General features: G+C 42.1%; 2 protein-coding genes across 7 annotated transcripts in view; both read left to right on the top strand.

Annotated features, from left to right (window-relative positions):
* kdm4aa (lysine (K)-specific demethylase 4A, genome duplicate a) overlaps positions 1-10096 on the top strand; it is a 120145-nt gene extending 110049 nt beyond the window's left edge. Inside the window, exons 22-23 of one of the 2 annotated variants that reach the window (XM_060919682.1) lie at positions 9579-9681; positions 9923-10096. In XM_060919682.1, the coding sequence (XP_060775665.1) occupies positions 9579-9677 (99 nt within the window). In that variant the 3' untranslated portion in view covers positions 9678-9681; positions 9923-10096. Of the gene's footprint in view, positions 1-9578; positions 9682-9922 lie in introns of those variants that run through there. The other variant, XR_009654570.1, reaches the window with a different exon arrangement.
* A 1639-nt stretch (positions 10097-11735) lies between these two features.
* Positions 11736-24959, top strand: part of st3gal3a (ST3 beta-galactoside alpha-2,3-sialyltransferase 3a) — a 105432-nt gene continuing 92208 nt past the window's right edge. The window contains exons 1-2 of one of the 5 annotated variants that reach the window (XM_060919673.1): positions 11740-11882; positions 11974-11989. The gene's annotated coding sequence lies outside the window, so the exon portion shown is untranslated. Of the gene's footprint in view, positions 11990-24959 lie in introns of all 5 variants that reach the window. The other 4 variants (XM_060919676.1, XM_060919677.1, XR_009654569.1 and 1 more) reach the window with 4 other exon arrangements.

The raw sequence follows: 24959 nt of genomic DNA, 5'->3' as shown, positions 1-24959 counted from the left end.
TTGGTATGGAAATAAATGCAGACAAGACCAAGTTGATGACAAATGGCGGAAGGCCAATTACAACAAAGATCAGAGTCAGTGGACAAGAACTCGAGACAGTGAGCCAGTTCAAATACCTGGGCTTCATCATCAGTGAGGAAGGGTCAAAAACAGAGGTAATTTCAAGAGAGACACAGATCAATATGGAAACCTCAGACTCAAGACCAAACCACGACTAATGCGAGCATTTGTCAGATCAGTCTTCATGTACCGTATGCCTGCGAGGCTTGGACATTGACAGCAGAGCTGCAGAGAAGAATACAGGCTGTTGAGATGTAGTGTTATAGACCAATTTTAAACATCTCTCTTACCTGGACTGCATAAGAAGCGAACAAATAAGAAACACTATCAAACAAATAACCAAGCACCACGAAGACCTCCTCAGAACAATTAAAAAGAAAAAGCTGAACTGGTATGGCCATATCACAAGAACGAATGGTCTGTCAAAAAATCATCCTGCAAGGCACAGTTGAAGGAAAGAGGAGAAGGGGTAGGCAGAAAAAGAAATGGGCTGATAACATCACTGAATGGACACCAAAGAGCTTCACCGAGACTCAAGGGTTGGCACATGATCGCCACAAATGGAGAGAGGTTGCTTATACTTCTGCACAGCGCCCCCACGACCACCCCTGGTCAAGAGACCAGTAAGAGGTAATATAGTTTCAGTTTGACTTGTGCATTTAATATTGTTCATATGGATATATTCTCTGTGAAATTATTCATGTGCAGTTTTTTAGTATTTTAAAAGATTATTCTTGAAGGTTGTCAAAATCAGTGTACTACGAAGGTTCTGGGTTCGAACCTGGCAGTCAACTTAAAACAGTCTGAAACCATAGACACAGAAGGTAGCACATGCATGAGGAAGCCCTGAGCCATCAGGACCCTCCACTCCACCATCAACAAACCTGAAGCTGTTCTGGTGGCTGGTGGTAAAAGCAAGCAGCAGTTTTGCTAAACTCCAGTGTCATCCCTTCAGTCACTGCTCAAAGCTCATGACCAAGATTGAGAGAATATTTCTGGTTTAGTTCCTTCTTCACCAGGAACCATAATACCTGTACTACTGTGCTGTCATCCTGCTCATCACTATTGCATAAGACCCTGCAAAATTATTATTTAACAAGTTTAAAACAAGCTAGAGGAATGTTAGACCATTTCGTGAATGATTTTCTGGTTAATAAAGTGAATGAAAAACCGATGGATTACACAGTCATGTGAGTGAGTAAACTGTGGGTGGTAGAAGAGAGCAACTGGACTTGTTTGAAGATTCTTGAAAACATTTCGCCTCTCATCCGAAAGGCTTCCTCAATTCTGTCTGACTAATAGGGAGTATCAGGTATTTATCCTCTCATGGATCATAATAGAATCAGAATTCTGATGGCTGCATAGTAGGTGGCTGATAAATGATGTCTTAGACCCCCACCTCTGTTCAGTGATGGCCGTTCCAGGTTGACAAAAAAGAACGATCCTCTCTGGCTAAAATGTCTGCCAGTTTTCTGGAAGTCCTTTCATAGTCCCGCACCAGTCGAAGGGATCTCATCCCAAAGTGCATAGAAACATGTCTGTGAAGATTCTCAGTCATCCAGGTCATAGTAAACTGTGGATGACTGAGGAAGCCTTTCGGATGAGAGGTGAAACGTTTTCAAGAATCTTCAAACAAGTCCAGTTGCTCTCTTCTACCACCCACAGTTTACTATGACCCGGATGACTGAGAATCTTCACAGACATGTGAGTGAGTACGCTTAGGTCAGTGTTGTACTAAAAAATTCCACACTTAAGTGTAAATAAAGAGCCAGGTCTGGGTTAAATTACTCATGTAAATTAATGAATGCATCAGAACAATGACATGCAAACAAATCCAGACAGAGCAACACTTCTCACACTCCTCCAAGCATTCAAATATCATTTTAAAAAAAATTATCTAAAAATAATAACATACGAAATCCTGGAATGACCGAATCAACTGCTTCACGATGACACTCGAGTGGGTATTAACAGATCCACACTAGATACAGCGAGTGTTCAGAAGCCTCTGTGTGGTAAATTCTGACTTTTGTTATTGTTACTGTCCTCTATATGTACTTGCACATTAATCATTATACTGAAATTCTAAGTTGCCTCTTTTTTTTTTATTAAACTTCTTCCATCAATATGTTGGTCTATTTTCACTTTGGCTGATGTGGTTCAACTACCTGATGCTAACAGCGCTGTCAGTGGGAGGTTATCAGCACTTGCTTCATCTCAATCTAAAACGAGTGATGCAGTAGTGCTTTAGTTCTTTACTCTGTCCAGCTCTCTCACCTCTTCATCTGCACTCTCTGTTCAAACATATTGGTTTGCAAAGTGTCAACTTTCATGCTAATACCACAGTCAATGCCAAAGTGGAAGGGAAGTAAGGCCAAGAACGTCAGAGGTGGTTTCAAGCTTTTCTATCATGATGTGGATGGGAGGAGAAATGGTGTAGGGGTAATCCTGAACGAAGAGTCTGTTAAGAATGTGTTGGAGGTAAAGAGAGTGAGTGACAGAGTGATGAGTGTGAAGCTGGAAATCGAAGGGTTGATAATGAACATTGTTAGCGCATATACCCTTCAAGTGGGGTGTGAGATGGAGGAGAAAGAAGAATTCTGGAGTAAGTTGGATGAAGTGGTTGAAAGTATACCAAAAAAGGAAAGAGTGGTGATTGGAGCAGACCTAAATGGCCATGTTTGAGAAGGGAATAGGGGTGATGGGTAGGTACGGAGTGAAGTAGATGGTGGTGGATTTTGCAAAGAGGATGGAAATGGCTGTGGTGAATGCATACTTTAAGAAGAAAGAAGAGCATGGAGTAATGTATAAGAGGGAAGGAAGGTATTCTCATGTGGACTATATTTTATGTCAGAGATGTAATCTGAAGGAGATTGGAGACTGCAAAGTGATAGCAGGGGAGAGTGTAGCTAAGCAGCATTGGATGGTGTTTAGGAGGATGGCCTTGGAGGTAAAGAAGAGGAAGAAAAATAATGCTAAACCAAAAATCAGATGGTGGAAGATGATATGGTGAGACAGACATTGGGTAAAGAGGTATTAGATGATTGTACAACTATGGCAGAAGTGGGGAGGGAGACAGCTAGGAAGGTGCTGGGAGTGACATCAGGACAAAGAAAGGAAGACGAGGAGACTTTGTGGTGGAATGAGGAAGTCCAGGAGAGTATAAGGAGGCAGAAGTTGGCAAAGTAAAACTGGGATAAAAAGAGAGATCAAGAGAGCAGACAAAAAGACAAGGAGATGCAAGGGAAAGCAAAGGTGTATGATGAACTATATGAAAGTTTAGGCACTAAGGATGGAGAAAAGGACCTGTACTGATCAGCAAGATGACGAGATCAAGCTGGGAAGGATGCAGATGGAAATATACTGACAGGTGAAGAGTACGTGTTGAGAAGGTGGATGGAGTACTTTTGAGAAACTGATGAATGGAGAAAATGAAAGAGAGAGAAGGTTGGCCAAGGTGGAGATAGTGAATCAGGAAGTACAGCAGATTAGCAAGGAGGAAGTATGGAGAGCTATGAAGAGAATGAAAAGTGGTAAGGCAGTCGGCCCAGATGATGTACTAGTGGAGGCATCAAGATGCTTAGGAGAGATGGCAATTGACTTTTTGACTTGATTGTTTCATGAGATCTTCGAAAGTGAGAGGATGCCTGAGGAGTGGACAAGTAGTATAGTGGTACCAATATTCAAGAACAAGGGTGATGTCCAGTGCTGCAGTAACTACAGAGACATAAAGTTGACCAGCCACAGCATGAAGTTATGGAAAAGAGTAGTGGAAGCTAGGTTCAGAGGAGAGGTAGAGATATGTGAGCAGCAATATGGTTTCATGCCAGGAAAGAGTATTACAGATGCAATATTTACTTTGAGAATGTTGATGGGAAAGTATAGATAAGTCCAGAAGGAACTGCATTGTGTGTTTGTGGATTTAGAGAAGGCATATGACAGGGTGCCGAGAGAGGACTTGTGGTACTGCATCAGGAGTGGCGGAGAAGTATGTGAGATTGGTGCAGGATATGTATGAGGACAGTGTGACCGCAGTGGAAATGATGGAGGCATTTAAGGTGGATGTTGGATTGCACCAGGGCTCAGCCCTAAGCCCTTTCTTGTTTGCAATGGTAATGGACAGGTTGATAGATGATACCAGGTAAGAGGCCCCATGAACAATGATGGTTGCAGATGATATTGTGATCTGTAGTGAGAACAGGGAGCAAGTGGAAGAAAACTTTGAGACATGGAGGTATGCACTAGAGAGAAGGGGAATGAAAGTCAGTAGGATCAAGATGGATTACATGTGCGTGAATGAGGGTGAGGACAGTGGAATAGTACAGTTACAAGGAATAGAGGTGGTCAAAGCAGATGAGTTCAAATATCTGGGGTCAACTGTACAAAGTAATGGCGAGTGTGGAAGAGAAGTGAAGAAGAGGGTGCAAGCAGGTTGGAATGGCTGGAGGAGAGTGTCAGGAGTGATTTGTGACAGAAGGTTGCCAGCAAGCGTGAAAGGGAAAATGTACAAGACAGTAGTAAGGCAGCTATGTTGTATGGTTTGGAGACAACGACACTGACAAAAAGACAGGAGGCTGAACTGGAGGTAGTGGAGTTGAAAATGTTGAGATTCTCACTAGGAGTGACAAAGTTGGACAGAATTGGAAATAAGTATAGTAGAGGGACAGCTCACGTAGGATGGCTTGGAGACAAAGTGAGAGAGGCAAAACTGAGATGGTTTGGATGCAGTTGTGCTTGAAAGTTTGTGAACCCTTTAGAATTTTCTATATTTCTGCATAAATATGACCTAAAACATCATCAGATTTTCACACAAGTCCTAAAAGTAGATAAAGAGAACCCAGTTAAACAAATGAGACAAAAATATTATACTTGGTCATTTATTTATTAAGGAAAATCATCCAATATTACATAATCTGTGAGTGGCAAAAGTATGTGAACCTCTAGGATCAGCAGTTAATTTGAAGATGAAATTAGTCAGGTGTTTTCAGTCAATGGGATGACAATCAGGTGTGAGTGGGCACCCTGTTTTATTTAAAGAACAGGGATCTATCAAAGTCTGGTCTTCACAACACGTTTGTGGAAGTGTATCATGGCACGAACAAAAGAGATTTCTGAGGACCTCAGAAAAAGCATTGTTGATGCTCATCAGGCTGGAAAAGATTACAAAACCATCTGTAAAGAGTTTGGACTCCACCAATTCACAGTCAGACAGATTGTGTACAAATGGAGGAAATTCAAGACCATTGTTACCCTCCCCAGGAGTGGTCGACCAACAAAGATCACTCCAATAGCAATGCGTGTAATAGTCAGCGAGGTCACAAAGGACCCCAGGGTAACTTCTAAGCAACTGAAGGCCTCTCTCACATTGGCTAATGTTCATGAGTCCACCATCAGGAGAACACTGAACAACAATGGTGTGCATGGCAGGGTTGCAAGGAGAAAGCCACTGCTCTCCAAAAAGAACATTGCTGCTCGTCTGCAGTTTGCTAAAGATCACATGGACAAGCCAGAAGGCTATTGGAAAAATGTTTTGTGGATGGATGAGACCAAAATAGAACTTTTTGGTTTAAATGAGAAGCATTATGTTTGGAGAAAGGAAAACAATGCATTCCAGCATAAGAATCTTATCCCATCTGTGAAACATGGTGGTGGTAGTATCATGGTTTGGGCCTGTTTTGCTGCATCTGGGCCAAGACGGCTTGCCATCATTGATGAAACAATGAATTCTGAATTATACCAGCGAATTCTAAAGGAAAATGTCAGGACATCTGTCCATGAACTGAATCTCAAGAGAAGGTGGGTCAAGCAGCAAGACAACGACCCAAAGCACACAAGTCGTTCTACCAAAGAATGGTTAAAGAAGAATAAAGTTAATGTTTTGGAATGGCCAAGTCAAAGTCCTGACCTTAATCCAATCGAAATGTTGTGGAAGGACCTGAAGCGAGCAGTTCATGTGAGGAAACCCACCAACATCCCAGAGTTGAAGCTGTTCTGTACGGAGGAATGGGCTAAAATTCCTCCAAGCCGGTGTGCAGGACCGATCAACAGTTACCGGAAACGATTAGTTGCAGTTATTGCTGCAGAAGGGGGTCACACCAGATACTGAAAGCAAAGGTTCACATACTTTTGCCACTCACAGATATGTAATATTGGATTATTTTCCTCAGTAAATAAATGACCAAGTATAATATTTTTGTCTCGTTTGTTTAACTGGGTTCTTTTTATCTACTTCTAGGACTTGTGTGAAAATCTGATGATGTTTTAGGTCATATTTATGCAGAAATATAGAAAATTCTAAAGGGTTCACAAACTTTCAAGCACCACTGTACGTGCAGAGGAGAGATCCAGGGTATACTGGGAGGGTTGCTCAGTAGAAGGAAAAGAGGAAGACCAAAGATGAGATTTATGGATGTAGTGAAGGAAGACATGAGGACAGTTGGTGTGACAGAAGATACGGAGGACAGGAGGAGATGGAGGGATGTTATCCGCGACTGTGGTGATTTTATACCCTAAATGTACTGTAACCACACACATATGTAACCATGCACACATGCCTTGATGTCATCATATAAACAATAATTTGGTTTATGATGATTATATTTTGATTTATATGTAACCACACACACCTTGATGTAATCACATAAGCAATAATGTGGTTTATAATGATCATTCAAAGTCAAGTATGTTGATTTTCAGTAGAGTAAATGAAGCTTATTTGATTAAAAGTAATAATAAATTGATTTATGAATGATCATAAAGTAAAATACAGTAAAGACATTGAGATTGTTTATACTGAAGGCTGTTTTCTGTTAAATCACAGGCCTTTTCAAAAAATGTATTATTCTAACTCCAGCACCTGCAGTGTTATCATATGTTGTAATGATAAGTTACATGAAGACATGAGGACAGTTGGTTCATTCTGGAGTGTTTTGCATGCTAAAGTAATATATTTTATGAAGTTATTCTGAATTGGGTATTGTTACATGCTGCAATATGCCTTTTAATTTTTTAATCCTATCTTGTGGTAGACTAGCCAAGACCACGAGTGTTGTACTCGTTTGCACCTGCAGCCTGCATAATCTTTAAGCTGATTTGACTCCAGTCATTTTGAATCATGTATTGTACGCTCTGAATGCTGTGTTGTTCATGATGTATCACTTCTTGTTTTCAATATGTTTTGACCATTCATACTGGAAAATTTGGCTTGGTTGATACAAAATATGAGAAGCGTGAGATGTACTGCCCAGTAAAAAAAATTTTTGAAGTGGTATGATGTGACATGTTAACCAATGAGATTATTTGTATACACTTTTTTTTTTTTTTGAAGCTGTATGAAATGAGAACTTTGTGATTTTGAGTTGGTTCACTCTGCAGACCAGACATGGCTTTTATTAATTGATTTAATAAAAGTCTAAACTTTTCTGCAACCTCTTGGACTTTGAGTCATTTTTGCTTGGAGAGTATAAGTTTTGAGAGTTTCCATGACACAACCCCTAATATGAACAGCCAAAAGAAGAAGGAGAAGACCACTGTCAATACCAGCGTGCTTGTCGTTTTGTAGATCATTAATTAGCCAAGTAAATTTTTTGCCGTGACTCAGTGTAAGTGACCTACAACCCCGATTCCAAAAAAGTTGGGACAAAGTACAAATTGTAAATAAAAACGGAATGCAATAATTTACAAATCTCAAAAACTGATATTGTATTCACAATAGAACATAGACAACATATCAAATGTCAAAAGTGAGACATTTTGAAATTTCATGCCAAATATTGGCTCATTTGAAATTTCATGACAGCAACACATCTCAAAAAAGTTGGGACAGGGGCAATAAGAGGCTGGAAAAGTTAAAGGTACAAAAAAGGAACAGCTGGAGGACCAAATTGCAACTCATTAGGTCAATTGGCAATAGGTCATTAACATGACTGGGTATAAAAAGAGCATCTTGGAGTGGCAGCGGCTCTCAGAAGTAAAGATGGGAAGAGGATCACCGATCCCCCTAATTCTGCGCCGACAAATAGTGGAGCAATATCAGAAAGGAGTTCGACAGTGTAAAATTGCAAAGAGTTTGAACATATCATCATCTACAGTGCATAATATCATCAAAAGATTCAGAGAATCTGGAAGAATCTCTGCGCATAAGGGTCAAGGCCAGAAAACTATACTGGGTGCCTGTGATCTTCGGGCCCTTAGACGGCACTGCATCACATACAGTACAGGCATGCTTCTGTATTGGAAATCATAAAATGGGCTCAGGAATATTTCCAGAGAACATTATCTGTGAACACAATTCACCGTGCCATCCGCCGTTGCCAGCTAAAACTCTATAGTTCAAAGAAGAAGCCGTATCTAAACATGATCCAGAAGCGTAGACGTCTTCTCTGGGCCAAGGCTCATTTAAAATGGACTGTGGCAAAGTGGAAAACTGTTCTGTGGTCAGACGAATCAAAATTTGAAGTTCTTTATGGAAATCAGGGACGCCGTGTCATTCGGACTAAAAAGGAGAAGGACAACCCAAGTTGTTATCAGCGCTCAGTTCAGAAGCCTGCATCTCTGATGGTATGGGGTTGCATTAGTGCGTGTGGCATGGGCAGCTTACACATCTGGAAAGACACCATCAATGCTGAAAGGTATATCCAGGTTCTAGAGCAACATATGCTCCCATCCATATGATGTCTTTTTCAGGGAAGACCTTGCATTTTCCAACATGACAATGCCAAACCACATACTGCATCAATTACAGCATCATGGCTGCGTAGAAGAAGGGTCCGGGTACTGAACTGGCCGGCCTGCAGTCCAGATCTTTCACCCATAGAAAACATTTGGCGCATCATAAAATGGAAGATACGACAAAAAAGACCTAAGACAGTTGAACTTGAACAACTAGAATCCTACATTAGACAAGAATGGGTTAACATTCCTATCCCTAAACTTGAGCAACTTGTCTCCTCAGTCCCCAGACGTTTACAGACTGTTGTAAAGAGAAAAGGGGATGTCTCACAGTGGTAAACATGGCCTTGTCCCAACTTTTTTGAGATGTGTTGTTGTCATGAAATTTAAAATCACCTAATTTTTCTCTTTAAATGATACATTTTCTCAGTTTAAATATTTGATATGTCATCTATGTTCTATTCTGAATAAAATATGGAATTTTGAAACTTCCACATCATTACATTCCATTTTTATTTACAATTTGTGCTTTGTCCCAACTTTTTTGGAATTGGGGTTGTACATTCTGGAATTTTGTCTCCAGTGTTTGCTGTCTGCACTATTTCTAGTTTGGATTGCTCATTAATATGATATTGAATGTTGAGTGAGAAAATAAGCACTTGCTGTTTTGTTTTTAGGAGCTAACAGCAAAACATGACAGTTATTGCTTCTGTTTGAGTTATTTTACTTTATTTTATTTTTTGCTTATTAAACACTATTGTACGTAAGCTGCAGACTGTGACAAGTATTATTACTTTTGAAGCCTTCTCCATAGCCTTATTTATAACAAACCCTTTTTATTCTACCAGATCTGGGACCCCTTCTTTGAATACCTGGGAACCACTAAATCGCAAGGAATGAAGTCAGGATTGATAGAACTGGCCTGGAAAAAGGATGCTGAAGTATAGCTTGGTATGTTGCAAAGTGCATGTGAAGTGTCAAGTATATCTGGCTTTCTGGATGTAAGGGTAGTTTTGTAGACACTCACTTTTTATTTATTTTAATCTAGTGATTTATTTTTACTTTATTTAATTTTTGCGTATTTTATTTTGTTACGGATTGTTTGTCTTATTTTGTTTTGCTTGGATGCCTGTATTGTGTTGGGTTATTATGTCTGATTTTTTTTTCTCTCATCTCATCTCATTATCTCTAGCCACTTTATCCTGTTCTACAGGGTCGCAGGCAAGCTGGAGCAGGTCATGATATATTTTTTACCATATTAACATGCCATTGTTGTGTGTTATGCCTGATGTAAAGACACTCGTCTCTGCGAGCCTACCACACAGATTTAATACTTGTCATTTTTAGGGCATACCTAACAACATGTGTTTTCTTCCCCCCCCCCCCCCCCCCCCCCCCCCCCAATCTGTCCCTCTGAGTTACATGTTGGTCCTGGGATTGAGATGCTGGCCTCTTCTGCCCCTCGGACCTGCTTGATCCATCCTGGTGCCCTGTGTCTGGTTGGAGTTTTATCGCACCGCTCCTGTGAAGGACGGCCCCATGAGGACAGTTGAGGGTTATACCTGGAGGATGCTCTGGACTCTTACAGTAATGCTTTTATGGCTGAGGACTACAGTTGTCTTGCTAACTTTAGGACTGCAGTTATCATGAACAGTTTTGCACTCAAGTTTCCATCAATGAAGAGTTATAACATCAACGAAACTGTCCTCATGTTAAAACTGTTAATATTATAGTCAGGCTGTCTGTTGTTGCCCAAATGAGGATTGGTTCCCTTTTGAGTCTGGTTCCTCTCGAGGTTTCTTCCTCATGTCGTCTGAGGGAGTTTTTCCTTGCCACCGTCGCCACAGGCGTGCTCATTGGGGATAGATTAGGGATAAATTAGCTCATGTTTTAAGTCGTTCAAATTCTGTAAAGCTGCTTTGCGACAATGTTTATTGTTAAAAGCGCTATACAAATAAACTTGACTTGACTATCCCAGCTGACTACAGGCGAAAGGCGGGGTACACCCTGGACAAGTCGCCAGGTCATCACAGGGCTGACACATAGACACAGACAACCATTCACACTCACATTCACACCTACGGTCAATTTAGAGTCACCAGTTAACCTAACCTGCATGTCTTTGGACTGTGGGGGAAACCGGAGCACCCAGAGGAAACCCACGGGGAGAACATGCAAACTCTACACAGAAAGGCCCTTGCCAGCCATGGGGCTCGAACACAGGACCTTTTTGCTGTGAGGCGACAGCGCTAACCACTACACCACCGTGCCACCCCAAGCAGTATATAAAGGGTACAAATCAGTATCTTAGAGACAAGCCATTGTATCCCTAAAGGTACAATCTCATCTCATCTCGTTATCTCTAGCCGCTTTATCCTTCTACAGGGTCGCAGGCAAGCTGGAGCCTATCCCAGCTGACTACGGGTGAAAGGCGGGGTACACCCTGGACAAGTCGCCAGGTCATCACAGGGCTGACACATAGACACAGACAACCATTCACACTCACACCTACGGTCAATTTAGAGTCACCAGTTAGCCTAACCTGCATGTCTTTGGACTGTGGGGGAAACCGGAGCACCCGGAGGAAACCCACGCGGACACGGGGAGAACATGCAAACTCCGCACAGAAAGGCCCTCGCCGGCCACGGGGCTCGAACCCGGACCTTCTTGCTGTGAGGCGACAGCGCTAACCACTACACCACCGTGCCGCCCCAAGCAGTATATAAAGGATACAAATCAGTACCTTAGAGACAAGCCATTGTATCCCTAAAGGTACAATAAGGTACTTAATTTTCTAAGAGTGTGGACATGATGGTAGGGTGTCCACATACTTTTGACCATACACAGTAGTGCTCATTTATATTTGAATACTCATAATTGAAGTGATTTCAATTTGCCCAGCTGCTGTTTAAAGGGTCAGATGGCAAGGTGAAACACAAACCTCAAGGGGAGGGAGTGCAACTCGAGTATTTTCCACATCAAACCCTACGGAAAACGCTTTCACGACCCCAACCGCGATATTCACTGAGCATGCGCACGAATTTAACGCATGCTCACTGAGGTTTTGGGGCAACGCTGAGTGGGACAGGGTCTGTTTCTGCGCATGAGGGCTGAGAATACGGGCTGAAAATGGAGTTCATAGCTTTTCCGCAGTAACTGTGACCGTCAGAAAACAAGATGACTGTGTTTGTTTTACTGTATTGTCATCTCTTGAACATTTACAACGTGTGTTTTTCATTTCAGAGGAAAACGAAGCAAGGTAAAAACGAAAAACACTCGCTCACATTTAACTTCTTTTTTTTTGTTTGTCTCGGTTATTAATCGTCACTTTTTGTGTCAGGGAGTGTTCAGAAATTCACATTCGAATTAAATGTGAAAAAGCGGGTTTTCAGCTGGTGGTAAGTGCAGTGCGGTCTGTAGGCTGCGGAGTTAACGGAATGCTTAAACGGTTAAATACCAAATAGCTGTTCATTGCGCTGTGGATTACGTAGAAGGCTTTATTTTTATACACTATCTAGTGCACTCAGCTAGGGAGGACGGTGTCGTTTGGTATTCAGCCCCCGTTTTGTAGTCAGCCAGCCAGCGAGGGAAGCTAAACATTAGTGATAGGAAAGTGTAGTGTTTATTCCTGTAACATACAGCATGCGCTTAAACATCACTGCGAGATCTCTGATGGGGAGGTGTGGACCAGATTAAAGTGTTGGGATTAATATTTATGATCTGGTTGTAGGTTAGCCTGAGCGTTTATAAGATAAGGTGAGAGCCTTTTATTATCCCACAAGGGGAGACTTATTGTTACAGCATTAAAGAATATAAAGAGAAAAAGATAAAGCAGTGAAGGAGTAGTGCAAAAGTACTAAGTATACAAAAAAGGATGTGTGTGTATTCTTCCTCTATCTATCTATCTCTCTCATCTCATCTCATTTTCATCTGCTTATCTGGGGCTGGGTCGCGGAGGCAGCAGTCTGAGCATGGAAGCCCAAACTTCCCTCTCCCCAGACACCTCAGGAAGAACACCGGGGCGTTCCCAGGACAGCCAAGAGACATATGGGCCTTTTCCACTACCCTTTTTCAGCTCACTTCAGCCCAGCATGGCTCGCGTTTCGACTACCTCAGAGCAGCACGACTGAGCTCACTTCAGCCTTAAAGTGCCGTTCCACCACTGGATGTATTCTTTGGCATAAAATACAGTATATTTTGACAACACATATAAATGGTATCACTAGATAGAGAAATCTTTTAGCTTCAAAATGATATATCAAACGTAATTTTTTGACAACGACAAGTATATTAATTTTGCGACCAAAGTCACCTACCCTTTTAATTTCCGCGCGTGATGTCATCGGCAGGTTCCCCTTCTTGTGTACCACGTGACGTGGCACGTATTATCAGCAATGGCGGATAGAACGCGATAAAAATAATACCAATAAATCTAGCTAATACCAATAAATCTAGCTAACTGAAAGATTAACTCAAAATTTTTCGCAATTTTTTTGGCCCCCATATACGAGGAGAAATGACTCTCTCACTTTGGGGGTTTCCTGGTCTAAAAATACACCGACACGTGGTACACAAGAAGGGGAACCTGCCGATGACATCACGTTTCACTACCGCGCGGAAATTAAAAGGGTAGGTGACTTTGGTCGCAAAATTAATATACTTGTTGTCAAAAAATTATGTTTGATATATCATTTTGAAGCTAAAAGATTTCTCTGTCTAGTTATGTTGTCATAAAATATATTGTATTTTATGCCAAAGAATACATCCAATGGTGGAATGGCACTTTAAGCCCAATTTATGCTGACAACGCAGTCCTCGCAGATAGCGTCGCAGACAGCGTCTGCGTAGCGCCCCCCCCCCCCCCCCCCACCTTCTACAGACACTCTGTGCGCACCTCCCAAAAATTGTGACCACCGCAGAAGCCTCGCAGACAGCGTCGCAGACAAGAGGGCTCTGATTGGTCCACTCTACATCCGCTGTACACGCACTTCCGCTTCCCTACTTTCCCGGTTTGTTTTGTTTTCACGACCGCCATTTTTTAAAAACACGAGCGAAGATGGAGCAGCACAAAGAGCGGTTGATCGAGGAAGTGAGGAAGTACGTACATCTATACGACTCCAGTTCTAGTCATTATAAGTAATCGGAGGATAAACACTCCACTAACCACACCCACCAACTACTCCTAGCGATTTTGCGACTTCGCGCCCCCTTGCGTTGTGCCGGTGAATAACATCGCGCACGCCTATTACTCCCCGCTCAACGATAAATTACAACTGTCTGCGAAAAGCTATCTGCGAAAGCCTTGTCGCAAGAGCATGCAGAGGCCTTTACTCAGCACCCAAAACTCGCATGGTTTTGGAGTGGGGCTGAAGTGAACCTGACCGAGCCGAGTGGGGCTGGGGGCGTGAGCAGACACTCCCTTGTGCACTGATTGGTGAGGAGGAGTGTCCTCACATGCCCACACACGCCCCGCGAGCACGCTGGGATCTGTAAACACTGTAAACCCGGAAGAAGAAGAATTTCTGAAGCCTTATGCGCCTCGCCTCATCTATACGCTCTTGCCAGTATCTGTTGGCGTTGTCGGTGACAACAAGCCACAGCACCAAGACCAGCAACACTAACGACTCCATGTCCTCCATGTTTATTGTTTACTATCCGGGTCGTGAGACTACCGATTAAAAGGTCACTGATGTCACTGTTTGCGCCGCCTAACGACATCACGTGACGACCACCCACTTTCGCTAACTCCACCCAATGTGTCCACCCACTTCCAGCCAGCACGGTTCAGCGCGGTTGTAGTCGAAATGCAACCCCAACAGCCCCACTCAGCTCGACTCAGCATCGCACGGCTCAGCCCAACTCAGCCGCGTTGGTAGTGGAAAAGCCCCAATAGTCCCTCCAGCGTGTCCTGGGTCTTCCCCAGGACACACTGCACCGGCCCCCTACGGCTACCTCTGTGGGTGGTGAACCCACAGGAGGTCGGGCCCATGTCACCGCTTCAGGCTGAGCCCAGCCGGGCCCCGTGGGCAAAGGCCCAGCCATCAGGCGCTCACATACGAGCCCCAACCCCGGGCTTGGCTCCAGGGTGGGGCCCCGGCTGCACCATACCGGGCGACGTTACGGTCCTTGTTTTTTTTTTTTTATTTCCATAAGGGGGTTTGGTGAACTGCTCTTGGTCTGGCCTGTCACCTAGGACCTGTCTGCCTTGGGAAAACCTAACGGGGGCGTAATGCCCCCGACAACATAGCTCCTAGGATCATTCAAGCACACAAACCCCTCCACCACAATAAGGTGGCAGTTCTAGGAAGGGTCTCATATATACATATGTATGTATGTCTTCCACAAGGCGAGGCAAACGTTGCTAAAACTAGTGAACTAGTTGACACCTGTGCATATTAACAATAGGCATGTTCGTTATTTACATTCATTTTGATAATGTTGGGTGTGTCCTTAAATGTGAATAAGGTATGAGGTTTTTGGATTCGACAGTGAAATGAAACGCAATGCCCCTCTCCCTGAGGTCTGAAGAGAAGGACTGGGATTTGTCAGTTGGATACTCAAAATCTAGCTTACTCTTGTTGGTGTCTCCAAAATGACCTACCCTAACTTTAAGGTTTAAAGGAGATACGCAGAACCATGGCCTCATTTTTTTGTTTATAAATGCCTTGAGACCTCAAGAATGGCACAGGAATAGTTTTAAGCGTTAACAATAAATCTAATGTAGTGATTTTTATGATTAAAGTGATTTTATATAGGTAGCGGTCTGAGTGAATGACCTTGACATCTGTGACGTCACTGTAGGAAGGCTATCAGTCTCATAGCCATTTCCGCTCTACTAAAACACAGAGCTGACTGCAACTCCGATCCTCCATTTTCAGCTAATTTATCGCCATGCCATGTAGATGTGTTGCTGGACGGTGCACCAGCATGATAGAAGGTGGATTTACGTTGCATTCAAAGGAAAAGGAAAGTAAGTTCAGTTGCACCAGTTCTCCTGGAGCATGAGCTGAGCAGTAATGGCAGAGTACTCGGTATGGAGAATGAGTGGACCAGTTGTCAGATTTCTCCGCTGGATAAGGTAGCTGTTTCCAATGCATTCATGGCCCAAGAATGTTCAAACTGCAAAGATTTGGGCGCGTTTTGCGAGAAGTTCACGGGCACGTTGGGCGGCTATGAAGTGGTCTCTCCTCTGCTCTGCACATTTTACTGAAGACTCGTACGAGACCTCTGATCTGTTGAGCAGCGTTGGCTATAAGCCCATATTGAAAGAGGGTGCAGTACCAACAATTAAATAAAACTACAAGAAAAGGAAAGTGAGTTCAGTTGCACCAGTCCCCCTGGAGTGAGCCGAGGGTTGTTGCTAAAACCCGGGACAGAATGGGATGGGACATATCGCTCGGGCGGTGACCTCCCCGCAGTTGTTGCTAAAACCGGTGACATCCCGTTCCGTCCCGGGTTTTAGTAATTGCCTGAGCCGAGCAGTAATGGCGGAATACACAGCATGAAGAAAAGTGAATGAGTGGAGGAGCCCTCTGATTTCTAAACTGGATATTGCTGCCATCTCGCCCTCACGTGGAAGAAGTGAATGAACGGAGAAATGAACAAACAACTGAAAGTCAGATTGTTTTTTAAACAATCAGCCTTCAAGAAGCGAGAACACAGATGGGTAAGCTCTGACTCATTTGGATAAAAAAAAAAAGTTGTTTATCTGCATTTACATTAATATATGTAACTTGTATTGTGTGTTTAAGTTACCGGTATAAGATTATTTAATTTGCTTCAGAATGTGATTGTCTCAGTTAATCTGATTATTTAATTAGCCTTTTATCAGTGAAAATGCTTGCATGTACATGTATGTTGCATAAGTTATAACACCTATCCTGTTTTAATGAGAGTCACATGAGACTGCTACCTCAAGTCCATCCAATTCTCTCGACGGCTTTGTTCTGTCTTTATTTCGTAAGGTGGGGGCCTCCGTGGCTGACGTGTTCCTATCGGATTCACTTTCCGATGGTTCGAATTGATACGGTTCTGTGTGTATAGCAGTAGCATTTACATACGCTACAATTTCAGGACTATCACAATCAGATGTACTACTATCTGAGGAATCCGAAGAATCTCCAATAAATCCGAATGAAGAGGCCATCGCAACCACTCTCACCTGCCAAGTCTGGCTTTGGTCTATAGCACCGGTTCCCACTGTGACGTCACGCACGCAGGTCTGGCACAGTGGATGGAGATACTTTCCACTCAGAAATGTACTTAAAAATAAAGGTTCTGTGTATCTCCTTTAAGGTCTTGCTCAACAATGGTAGTTCTGGGCTTTTAAAGGTTCTATTGCTGTTGGCGTTTTGAGATGTTTTGCTGCTGCACACACCATGTATCCTATGTGATGTATCAATGTTTTGCCGAGATAAAAAAAAGCGTCCCGTGTTTTTTACGATTCCGCAGATTGCTGAAGCAAGTGAGCGACAATGTCGTTTGACCTATTTTTAACCCAAACAAGTTGGCATGGGCAAACCTGGTGGACTCCGCTCTCCTGCCAGCTAAAAGCCAGTGGAAGAGAAAAGGAAAGCCTACCGAGTGAGTGCAAGATAGAGCAAGGTTAGATGGTGTCATTTTTCTGGACAGATAACTAAATAATTCTAGCTCGTGTTTAGCTATCAACCTGAGAATGCATGGGTGCCACTCCACAGTAGTGAGTATGGAGTTCTGCACCTAATCTTTTGATCTTGCAGAGAAAGAAACCATAGGACAAAAGCAGTAACAGAGAAAAGATGTATTCGTCTTTTTGTTTCATGGATCTGTTCACGAATGTCAACCACAAATTACATACCTGCAACTCAAAACCCTCTGAGGTCGATGCAGAGTCACGATGTTTTCCGCATGCTGCTGTCTTGCTGTGATACAGTTCCATAATTATGCTAATTAGTTCAAGCTCCTTGCGTTTGGCTGTTTCTGTAGGGCCATACTGAACCTCAAGGGGGAGGAAAACAGTCCCAAAACAGAGAAAAGCGACCCTCAGCATGTCAAAATGTTCACATCTCGTCCACATTGAGATTCTTGAGACATGGGAAAATGCCATGCACAATGAAAAATTTTTTTTTTTTGAAAATTTCAGATGACTTTGCAGTCAGCACCTTGAACTTCTCAACCTTCCAGTCAGCAGATGTTACCACTGAGCCACCACTTTCCCTGCATCCACTTTTTGTGAAGGATAAATATTTCCTCCTCTTTAGTTCATGTAGATTTTTGTGCTATGTGTTTCCATGTTTTGTGTTCAGATTGCGGATATGGAAACGTTGCATGCCCACAGTGTGACGCGGATGGTGGTAATAATAGCGAGGAGATGTTTCATCAAGGGCCGTCAACTGGCAGAACCAGCAAACTTGAACCAAGTACTTGCAGAAAATACTCAAGTAGAGCATTTATTTAAATTATTTAGCTGACTGAAACTCATTAGAGTTTAGACCAGACACTAGCTCCAGGGTTAGGTACAGATTAGATACCCGTTACTGGACGTCTAAATCCCAACCTTAAATTTGAAGTTATACTTCAATGAGCGAGGGATTAATTGTGTAATAAAGTAAGAAGTTACTTTATTTGGATTATGGAATCATCTTGTAGTTTACATTTCTAAAACAAATAAGTCTAAAAATGCATATTAGTAGTTAAGAGCGTGCTTGCAGACCTTAACAAACTCTTGGATTTGGTTAAGTGAAAGGTTTATAAACCACCGTCAAGAAGGAAATTAGTGGAGCATGGCAAAAGATGTTGGCTGTTCTCAGTCAGCTGCGTCTACAGGTGGGTGCTGGTATAAACAAAACGTGAAGGTTATGAAAAGGAAAACATCAAAGCATCAGGATGGAAAACTCAAAGCAATATCCCTTGAAAAGAGAATTCACAACAAAACAAGTAAAAAACAAATCGGCGGAAACAGGAGTCAGTGTTGGTGACTGAGCCGTAAGAAGTCGTCTCGAAAAGCTAAATGAAACCCATCACTATCACCAAAACGGAAGAAAACAAAGTTACAGTGGGCTAAAGGGAAACGATCATGGAGTGCGAATGATTAGATGAAAGTTGTATTCAGTGACGAGTCACAAATCTGCATTGGCTAAGGAGATGATGCTGGAATTTTGGTCTGGTGATGTTCTAATGAAACATATAAAGATGACTGTTTTCATTTATAACACGGGGTTGCATGTTGGGTAAAGGACCAGGGAAGATGGCCCTAGATGGATAATCACCTTTTTTTTTTGGACCAATGTGAATCAGGAATTCAACAGCCCTGTGGTGTTTATTCTATCCACATTCACTGGATATGAGCAATCGCACGCTCTGATGTTATCATGTATCCTTAACTCAGGTGCAATATATGTATATAGGAATCATTTGTATATAAAATCACTTCATTTTGCTTTTACTTAAGTTATTGAACTTTATTTTTATTTATTCTTTTTAAGGACCATTTTATCTTCTATTTTTAGACATATTTACTTCTTCCTTAATTCAGGAGCTTGGTTGCAATTTTGAATTTCCCTCCGGGGATTAATAAAGTGATTCTGATTGATTCAAAGACGTGGTTAGTAATATGGGGTAGCCATATGGTAATATGGGGCAGCCATGGCCTGAGGTTGGGCTGAAGTGCCCTTGAGCAAGGCACCTAACCCCCAACTGCTCTCCCGGTGTTGTAGCATAGCTGCCTACTGCTCGGTGTGTGTGTGTGTGCTCATTGCTCACTTGTGTGTGCATGTGTGTGTTCACTCCTTCAGATGGGTTAAATGCAGAGGAGAAATTTCACTATCGGCTCATATGCCGAGTAGAGAAAAACAAAATGGCGGCGCGTGTTGCCACTCCAGCCCAGTCGGTGGCGGTAATGCACCTTTTAAGTTGGTTTGCCAACCTCCAAAAAACCCTAAAGATGAAAAAGGGAAACCCCCCCCCCCCCCCCCCCCAAAAAAAAAGCAACAAAAGTATTTGATGGTAAGAACGTATTTCCCCCCCCCCCCCCCCCCCCAAGAATTATTATTAGAGCATTTTTCACAAATTGCTACAGTCATTTTGCCGGTTTGTTTACATTCTAAGCGGAAATGATTTTGTCGGACATTTTGTATACAGTTTTTATTGATCGAATTTGCAAAAAATAAAAATGCTCTGTTTCTCAAAATCCAGTGAATGTGGATAGAATAAAACAGTTATTCCGCTCAATCGCTCAAACTCGGTGCTACACGCCTCGTCGGCTATCAGCTCGTATACGACTCGATTTCATGAAATAACTGTTAAATATCTGTGCTGTCTATTATTAGCCAGTTGGTTACTTTTTGATAAGTTCAGGGTTACTTCAGGTGATTAATTCGTTATCCAGTATTTCACCTTTACTACACCCAGATAGGCTGTGTAGGAGGTCAGTTCTGCCGTCTGGAGAAAACTATATAAGGGAAGTTATTTTGAAAGTAAGTCATGGGATTGAGCATTGTATAAACAAGTGGCTGTCACTTGTCCTCAAGGTTATGACTTTCTTTCAACAGTGTGACACTAAACATAAGATTTATTCATATTTCATAAGATAAAGTTGTATGTAAGGGTGGACATGGCTCAGAGCAAACCTGACCAATGTTGGTGTTGGAATAAGGCTCCTCTGAAAGCTTAAATGAGATCTCTCTTCATTGTCAGTTTGCGTTAGTGAATAATTTTCATGGGGTAAATAAGGTAATGTCATGGGAAGAGATTGAGTGTTTTATAGTGGGGCGGCATGGTGGTGTAGTGGTTAGCGCTGTCGCCTCACAGCAAGAAGGTCCTGGGTTCGAGCCCCGTGGTCGGCGAGGGCCTTTCTGTGTGGAGTTTGCATGTTCTCCCCGTGTCTGCATGGGTTTCCTCCGGGTGCTCCGGTTTCCCCCACAGTCCAAAGACATGCAGGTTAGGTTAACTGGTGGCTCTAAATTGACCGTAGGTGTGAATGTTTGTGTGTGTGTCAGCCTTGCGATGATCTGTTGACTTGTCCAGGGTGTACCCCGCCTCTCACCCATAGTCAGCTGGGATAGACTCCAGCTTGCCTGTGACCCTATGGGACAGGATAAGTGGCTACAGATGATGGATGGATGTTTTATAGTGATTTTTTTTTTTTTTTTAAATTTAGAAATTAGAAATGGGCTTGTGTCATATTAATATATTTTTTTAAAATCTCTGCTTACAATTTACTGTTGAAAATAATCGCAATAAAATGTTTAAAGCTAGATTTTGAAAATATCCAGCCCTGTCATTTCAGGCCTCCCTCCAGAGCCGCTGCTCCAAAACACATGAACGTGCATTGCCTGACTACTGCTAGAGGACGAGTCCATGAGCATTGGTGGGGGAGGAGCATAGCGTGTCATGATATCCAACTACTTTGTGTTGAATTCACATGTAAGAAAACGTCTAACATGATCATAATAAATGTAAACAATGAATATGACTTGTTATCACTGACCGCTGTCTTTTAGCTTGCTGGCTTTAGCAATATGTCTGCCTGACCTTGTGGAAGACTCCAGTCACGCGCAATGAGCTCACAGACAGTGCACATAGGTAGACTATCCAGTTTCATTTTGGCCAAATGAAATGATTGGATGGGCTTTTTTTTTTTAATTGTTAACATTTGATTTATTAATTGCTGTTGGAATGTCAAAAAAATTTCAGCAAATAGAGCGACGGCTACAATTATCGACAGTCCATAATTATAGACACCTTTTCAGATTTACCAATAAAAACAATTTTACAAAGGTGAGTTTCAGTTACAACACTTATTATTGATTAATTAATTAACCGGAAGACCCCACCCCCCGCCCTTTGATCTTGTCGTCTGATGACACCGCTTGTTCCCTGAGATGGAGTTTATTTATTTATTTATTTATTTATTTTAAAGCACAATCAGCAATTTGAGCAAAACCCGGACGTTATCATCGCAGGTAAGCATGGTGGAAAGATCATGGACATGTTTTTACTGATCAAATTCACCGATATTTCATGATCTCCTTGTTGAAACCTACTTTGTTTCTTACTCCTTCATTTGACAGTCGCCATTTTGTATCTAAATGCGCGTTTGCGAAGTCACATGAGGTGTCGATAATAGTGATCACTTTCACTGGTGTCCACCATTATCCAGGGTGTCCGCGGAGTCTAAAAAAGTCTAAAATTACACACTTTCAATTTCAGGCCTAAAATAGTCTAAAATACAGAGATATTTTGCACTGTTGGTCTAAAATCTCATTTGGGTAATTTAAGACCTAGGTTATGTGCAGAATTATTCTGCACGTAGAAAATCTTCCCGGAAGTTCCTTTCAGCACCTAGATGTCACCCGGGATTGGTTGGCATTTAGGTACTGAAAGGAACTTCCGGGAAGATTTTCTAGTTTCGGTTGTGTTGCCAGATTGGGCGGTTTTAAGTGCATTTTGGCGGGTTTTGAACATATTTTGGACTGAAAAACGTCAGCAGTATCTGGCAACGCTGCCGTCGGGAAGATTTCCTGGTTCCGGTTTACAGTGCTGACTCAGTTCGTGCAATTGCTGGTGTTGCGTAGGCTACCGTGTAAGCTCTGTCAATTTCAGCGACAAATTAAAAATGGAAGCGGACGAATCGGTTCCTAAAAGAACTAGTAAGGGGTCAGTCATCTGGCATTTTTTTTGGATATCGCGAGGAGGACGTGGAACAGCAAATGCCAGTTTGTAAAGTGTGCAAAAAAACCCTGTCATCACGAAAGGCAGCAGCACGACAAATATGTTCCATCACCTGAAAACTCACCCAGTACAGTATGAAGAGTCTCTTAAACTCCGAACTACTTGCCCACGAGCTAAAACCCCCCCACAAGCTAAACAAATGACCCTAGCGGCCTCGTTCTCCAAAGCCACCCCATATGAGAAAACGAGTCAGAGATGGAGAGCTATAACGGATGCAGTCACTAACTTCATTGCCGAAGACATGATCCCAGTTAGTATAGTGGAAAAACCAGGCTTCCAAAAATTACTAAACGCACTCAATCCCAAACATGAGTTGCCTGGTCGCAGACATTTTACAGAGAAGGCGATACCGGAATTCTACACATCTGAGAGTCAGAGCCAGAAAACATCCAGTTCAAAAGTGTGCAAAGAGAAAAATGATGTTTTGCAGATCTCTCTCTTCTCTCCCTCAGTCTCTCTCTCTCTCTCTATTGTGAATGTTCCAGTGGTTCTCAGTAGTCAGGTTAATAGCTTGGAGATCTCTCATCTCATCTCCTTATCTCTAGCCGCTTTATCTTGTTCTACAGGGTCGCAGGCAAGCTGGAGCCTATCCCAGCTGACTACGGGCGAAAGGCGGGGTACACCCTGGACAAGTCGCCAGGTCATCACAGGGCTGACACATAGACACACAACCATTCACACCCACATTCACACCTATGGTCAATTTAGAGTCACCAGTTAACCTAACCTGCATGTCTTTGGACTGTGGGGGAAACCGGAGCACCCGGAGGAAACCCACGCGGACACGGGGAGAACATGCAAACTCCACACAGAAAGGCCCTCGCCGGCCGTGGGGCTCGAACCTAGGACCTTCTTGCTGTGAGGCGACAGCGCTAACCACTACACCACCGTGCCGCCCGCTTGGAGATCTATTTTTTTAAAATAATTTAATGAAAGAGCACTTTTCTTATTTAGGCTAAATGTCTTTCTCAGTGTTGAGCTTGCACTTTATTGGTTTGAGCTCTGAGCAGCTCTGTATTGTGTTGCCCCTTTGTTGCAATTTTCAAGATTGTTTTTGCAGTTTGTGCCACATCTTTGTTGAATAAAAATAGTCTTATTTCAATTCAATTGTGATTAATCACCAACATGAAAATGTAAAATGTGTTGTTGAAAACCACCTGTAAAGTTAACCAAGAATGTTATTTAATCTGCAGGGATTGTAGTGAAAACAGTAAAGAGTAAAAGTTAGATTTCATGGGGTCCTTTAGAGGAGATTTAAATATATAGAGATATATATCGTATATCGTGAAATGGAGAAAATGTATCGGGATATTCATTTTTTTTCCCATATCGCACAGCCCTATTGTCACGGTTTGTAGCAAAATGGGCAAATGCAAGTTTAACGACTGCTGGCTTGAACGCAATGATTTCGTAGACTGGTTAAAACGTGTACCAAACAATCCGTTTGAAGCGTACTGCACATTGTGCAAAAGAACACTCAAACTCAGCACTCTGGGTGTAAAGGCACCGGAATCGCACGCAAAAGCAGAGAAGCACCAGGCTGCCCATAAAAGTCTGCAACAATCGCATGCCATCACTCAATTTTGTTCACCGTTGTCAGGTCCAAGCACATCTCAAGACGGTGTATCAGCTAACTCCGTGCAAACTGTAACGTTACAACACGCAAACCGTACGGAATCGAATGCCTCATCCTCAAGTGATTTGCGGGATGTCTTTGGCTCCACTGCAACATAGTTCCTCATTAATGCAAGAGCGCACCCTAGGGATGTAATGAGTTCATTGGTGAATGATAATAAATTGTTATTTCGAAAGTAATTCAGGCTCTCCCAATTTTCTTTATTTTTTTTTTTGTGCGGCATAAGTCTTACATTTAACCTGTTATGGTCTTAAAAAGGTCTTAAGTCTAAAATTGAACTTGTTCAAGCCTGCAGAAACCCTGATTATTGACACCCTGTGGAATTAAGTGACATTTACAACTGTTATGGATCGATCTTTGTGTAACATTGTTGAAGTAGATGAAATACTTTTAAAAAATAAAAGCGCTGTGATTTTTATAATTTTTTTTCTGATTGTAACAGAATAGAATGCTTATAGAGTATTTGGAGTCCTATAGCAGTAAATAGAATTAGACCAGAATTAAGAATTAGACCAGAATTAAATTCCTAGCATATAAAAAAATTACATGCTTGAAATATTCAGATTTTTCTATTCCATTCAGAAATTTTTTTTTGCACTTTGTAAATATCTACATTACAATTTACAATATCAATAGACATTTTATATTTTTATATGAATTTAAAATCTCAATTAAAAAATCACTTGTTCGAAAATACTGAAGTTTCATTAATCTGAATCTAATTGCAACAAATTAGAGCATTGTTTTATTGGTAAACTACGAAACTAGAAATTAATACAAGCAACAACAAATGATTTAACAAAATGTGATCTACAAAAATATTGAGAAAATGGAACAAATTTTCTGACACAGGTTAAACATTCAGTTAATTTGTTTACAAACA

Source organism: Neoarius graeffei, chromosome 4 (genome assembly GCF_027579695.1).
Source record: "Neoarius graeffei isolate fNeoGra1 chromosome 4, fNeoGra1.pri, whole genome shotgun sequence".
Taxonomy (NCBI): domain Eukaryota; kingdom Metazoa; phylum Chordata; class Actinopteri; order Siluriformes; family Ariidae; genus Neoarius; species Neoarius graeffei.
Note: the sequence above shows the minus strand (reverse complement) of the source record. Positions and strands in the feature narration are given on the sequence as shown.